At 51.9% G+C, this 5,159-nt stretch overlaps 1 protein-coding gene across 1 annotated transcript; it reads left to right on the forward strand.

The window, feature by feature from the left end:
• Window positions 1–1,787: 1,787 nt before the first annotated feature.
• LDBPK_040010 (calcium-translocating P-type ATPase) lies at window positions 1,788–4,859 on the forward strand (the record flags this gene model as incomplete). Its single annotated transcript, XM_003858016.1, has 1 exon — window positions 1,788–4,859. One exon carries the CDS (start codon window positions 1,788–1,790, stop codon window positions 4,857–4,859), a length of 3,072 nt encoding a protein of 1,023 aa, XP_003858064.1.
• Window positions 4,860–5,159: the final 300 nt, after the last annotated feature.

The following is a 5,159-nucleotide window of genomic DNA, read 5'->3' on the forward strand; positions in this document are numbered from 1 at the left end:
GGCCGAAGCAGGGAATCTTAGCGTTTGCCGCTTTCTCGCCTTAGTGATCGGATATTTTTGTGCGGGTAGCTATCAAATTAATGTAGGGCTGGTACAGAAAGCTTCCCAGTTTTCAAAGTCTGTTTGAGGCGTCGGTTTTGTGTTTGCTTCGGTGGGATAGGAGGGTGGTTATCCGTTTATTTTTTCAATGCAAGTTTTGTGGCAACGAAACAGGTCTGGAGTTCGTGTCTTTTCGCACGAGTAAGGTGCTGGTTGCGTTCATTGTGTGTGCGTCATATCGCTGCTGATATGTACCGTTTGTAAGGTGCTGGTCACCGAGGTGATACATCTCTGCACATTGATAGACGGTGTGTGTCACTTCCTGTCATTCTTGTCCGTAAAGACAGGAAACGGGCAAAGGCTTTATAGCATATATACATGTTTGCGTGAGGAACTTTGCGTATTGGCCAATCATGAGATCTTTTCCCGTATTGTTACTCATTATCCTTGTTGGTGTACTACTGTGGGATACCTTTGTGAGCAGTATATATATATATATATTCTTCTCCCTTTCAAATTATGTGCTTAGAAGAAAAGGATGTGGCTCGATGTAGCTTTTTTTTTTAAACTAATTACTTGTGTGATGCGTTGTCGCAGCGTTCAGGCGGTGATTTTGTTGATGTGTGTCTGAATGTGTAGGTCTGCGGAAGGTATATTCTCTTGTTTTGCGAACAAAAAGGTTCTCTTGTGCTGTGGGAAAGCAAGGGACAGAGGTTGCAGCCTTTATTTTCTGTTTAGCGTGCTGGCTGGTGTGTTTCTTGCCTTCGTGGTGGTTGCTGGCAGCTCTCGGCGCTCCTGTTTGCATCGGCTGAGGAACTGTCCTTCAGGGGCGTTGATAGCGGTGCTAGTGCTTCGGGAGGGAAAATGGGAGTACGAATTGGGACGTAGGCGTCAGGCTTACGATTCTTGTTTGTTTTCTTTTCAGCTAAGCTTAGTAGAGGATGTTTTTTTCCAAAAAGGAGGAATTTATAGATTCTAGGTGCGACGAAAAGGGAAAGAAGCTGTGACAATTGTTCTAGAGGAGCTCTGAGCCGGCATGAGTCTTTTCTGTGACCTGTGTTGTTGAGGGCGGAATGTGTGTGCATTTTCCCCTGAGCGTCAATCATATAGTTGACACACCAAGGGAAAGCCATCGGTTGAACTGCTTCCTTTTTACCTCTGTGTGCACTCGTGCTTTGAGAAACGCATGCAGGTTTTTCAATTTTGTCAGGACTTGCGAAAAAAAAAAGGAAGATCGAAAAGCGATATCGTGACGAGGAATGAGTGAAAGAGCTCTCCGTCATTCCAGTGGCATGCTGCACCAGGCGCTTATCTTTTCTTGACTGCATTACGTTCTCATTTCCGATGACTAGGAGCGATGTCGTTGTGAGTGTTTCACTGTTCCTCCATCCATCCTTCTGATGACCGAAAACGGCAGGGGTCCTTGGGCGAAGGAATAGGGGAACGCGTAAGTCGACTTATTCGTGAGCAGTGGTTACGAGGGCACGAGTGGAAAGTTGCCAGTGGAGTATACGCTTTCAGTTGAATAGAAAACTCGCCTGCTGGGAAGAGTGGAAAACACGTAGTAGAATGCATCATGCTTATCTTTGGACATCATTTTCTCTCCTTTTCTTCTCACTCATGGTTTTTATATATTTTCTGCTCCCACCAGTGCGCCTTACATTGCTGTGCTCCGTTACGGTCACGAATCGCAAGTGTGCCCCTTTTAAAGGCTTTAGCCCACTCGCAGGAGGAAAAAACGGTTAAAAATGGCTAAACTAGTACTGCCGGACGATCCAGCCTCGATGGACGGCCACCTAATTTGCACATTGCTAGGGGTGAAAGAGGCCCGTGGTCTTCCTTACGATGAAGTCGACAAGCGCCTTCACGAGTTTGGCAAAAATGGGTTTCCTACAATGCCCTCAACGCCCTTCTGGAAGCTAGTTGTTAGTCAATTTGAGGACACGCTTGTGCGCATTTTACTCCTGGCGGCGTTTGTAAGTTTCTGCTTGGCGGTTCTGGAAAGCAACGTGATAGACCTCGTGGAGCCGTTTATTATTTTGCTGATTTTGACGCTGAATGCTATTGTTGGTGTTTGGCAAGAAGACCGAGCTGAAAAAGCAATTGACGCCTTGAAAGACTTTGTTCCTGAAACAGCTGTTGTTGTCCGCGAGGGCATGACGCAGAAGATCCTGGCAGAAAACCTTGTCCCTGGAGATATTGTCGAGGTTGCTGTAGGAGATCGCGTTGCTGCCGACGTTCGGCTGTTAACGCTGGAAAGCACGACGCTGCGCGTTGATCAGTCGATTCTGAACGGCGAGTCGGTGGAAGCCATGAAGCAGGTGGAGTCGGTTCGCGGCAAGCCGGAGCGGTTTCCTTCGAGCATGGTTTACCGCGGCACTGCTGTTGTGTATGGCAAGGCTCGTGGCGTCGTCGTGCGCACTGGCACGTCCACTGAGATGGGCTTTATCGAACGTGACGTGCGTGAGCAGGAGGAAACAAAGACGCCGCTGCAGCTGAAGCTGGACGAGTTCGGCGTTCTCCTGTCAACGGTAATTGGTTACATTTGCCTTTTCGTGTTTGTTGTGAATCTCCTTCACTGGTTCAGAACCCACACGCCGGCCACTGAGGAGTCCTGGTTTGAACGGTACATTCAGCCCACCGTTCATTCACTGAAGGTGGCCGTCGCTTTAGCTGTCGCTGCTATTCCTGAGGGCCTACCAGCAGTGGTCACAACGTGTCTGGCGCTCGGTTCACGCAAGATGGCGCGGCACAACGCTCTTGTGCGTGATCTACAGAGCGTGGAAACGCTTGGTCGATGCACCGTAATCTGCTCCGACAAGACAGGAACGTTAACGACGAACATGATGTCCGTGTCGGAGGTGGTGACAATGGAACCGTCTGGTAAGGCCCACAAATACAGCATACATGACTCGAGGTTCAACATCGTGGCGGCCGCCGTTTCGCACAACGGCACTCTAGCCGGTGACGTGCTCGGCAACGACGCCGCGCTGGACATGGTGGCCACGATTGCCACGTTGTGCAGTGATGCATCGCTAATCTACGGTACGCGCTCGGTGGAAGTGGAAAAGGTAGGGGACGCCACCGAGGCGGCTCTTCTGGTGATGAGTGAGAAGCTGTACCACAGTGCGGCGCGGAATGGGGTGGACGGTGCGCATTTGCCGGTTGACCGGTGCAGATCATTGAAAAGGCAACTTTGGCTCAAGAAGGCGACGCTGGAGTTTACGCGCTCTCGCAAATCGATGAGTGTGTGTTGCACGTCGACGGCGGACGTACGCGTTCACAGCCTCTTTGTGAAGGGGGCGCCAGAAGAAATTCTCAAGCGATGCACTCGTATCATGTTTAAGGATGGTCACATTTCACCTCTCACACCGAAAATGGTGAATACTGTGACGGCGAACATCGATCGCATGTCCGGCACAGAGGAAGCCCTCCGCTGTATCGCGTTTGCCTTTCGCCCCATTCCCGACCCGAAGCAACTGAATCTGTCTGATCCAGCCAAGTTTGAAGCCATCGAGAGCGACCTCACTTTTGTAGGCGTCTGCGGCATGCTGGACCCTCCGCGGGGGGAGGTGGCAGATGCAATCGCCAAGTGCCGAACGGCGGGGATTCGCGTCATCGTCATCACCGGCGACAAGAAGGAGACAGCAGAGGCAGTGTGCCGCCGAATCGGGCTCATGCCATATGAGCCGACAAAGGGGTTGAGCTTCACCGGCTACGAGCTGGATCAGATGACCCCAGCACAAAGGCGGGCGGCGGTGAGCAGTGCTGTGCTTTTCAGTCGCACCGACCCCTCCCATAAGATGCAGTTGGTGAATCTTCTGCAGGAGCAGAGGCTCATTTGCGCCATGACGGGCGACGGCGTGAATGACTCGCCGGCGCTGAAGAAGGCCGATATTGGGATTGCCATGGGCTCCGGGACAGAAGTGGCGAAGGCGGCGAGCAAGATGGTGCTGGCAGATGACAATTTCGCCACCGTCGTGAAGGCTGTGCATGAGGGTCGTACCATTTTCAACAACACAAAGCAGTTTATCCGCTATCTCATTAGCAGCAACATTGGCGAGGTAGCCTGCGTTCTGGCTACGGGACTGTTTGGCCTGCCAGAAGCACTCTCGCCGATTCAGCTCTTGTGGGTGAATCTCGTTACGGACGGGCTGCCGGCAACAGCGCTGGGGTTCAACGCCGCCGACCCAGACATTATGGAACAGGCACCGCGGCGAGGAGACGAGCCCATTGTCGACGGATGGCTTTTCTTTCGCTACATGGTTGTGGGCGTCTATGTTGGTCTGGCTACGGTCGCGGGGTTTGTCTGGTGGTTTCTGACGAACGGATTCACCTTGTCCGACCTCGCCTCATTCACCACATGCACGGACATGAGCAATTCCAGGTGTGCAGTGCTGGCGAACCCGCAGACGGCGCGCGCCATCGCGTTGTCCATCCTGGTTGTTGTCGAGATGCTGAATGCGCTGAACGCGCTTAGTGAGAACCAGTCGCTTGTCGTGATCCGGCCTTCGACAAACAAGTGGCTCATTGCGGCCATTTGCTCTTCAATCGCGCTGCACCTCACGATCATGTACATTCCGTTCTTTTCGCGCCTGTTCGGTGTCACCCCACTTGGCGTGGATGTTGATGTCGTTGCGACCGCGAGCCCGTGGGAGGTGTTGCTGCCTACGGATTTCACGGACTGGAAAATGGTACTTGTGCTGAGCATCCCGGTTATTTTCCTCGACGAACTGCTAAAGCTTTTTTCGAGGTGCAGCAATCACCACCGTGAAAGCTATAGCGCAGAGCCTGTTGTGGGAGGGCTGAGCGGTATGTAGAATTAAGTGCAGCTGTTTTTTTCCGTCTCACGTCGTACATTCGTGCAGCCCGATCAGTCAGCCGGTACAAGGTGCGCATGTGTGTATGCGCACAGATATAGAAGCGCCAACAGCTCTTAATAATGAAGAAAAGAGAATACCACAAGGAAAAGAAACCGTGCTGCTGATGTGCATGCCGATTCGCCAGTGGCGGCACGGTTTTTTTTTTGTGAGTTTTTTTTTACAGGCAACGAAGGAGACCCTGATGACGATAAGCGCCTCATCACGGTATGAGATTTCGTTACCCACTCTGCGGGCAAG

This window comes from Leishmania donovani, chromosome 4 (assembly GCF_000227135.1).
Source record: "Leishmania donovani BPK282A1 complete genome, chromosome 4".
Lineage (NCBI taxonomy): Eukaryota > Euglenozoa > Kinetoplastea > Trypanosomatida > Trypanosomatidae > Leishmania > Leishmania donovani.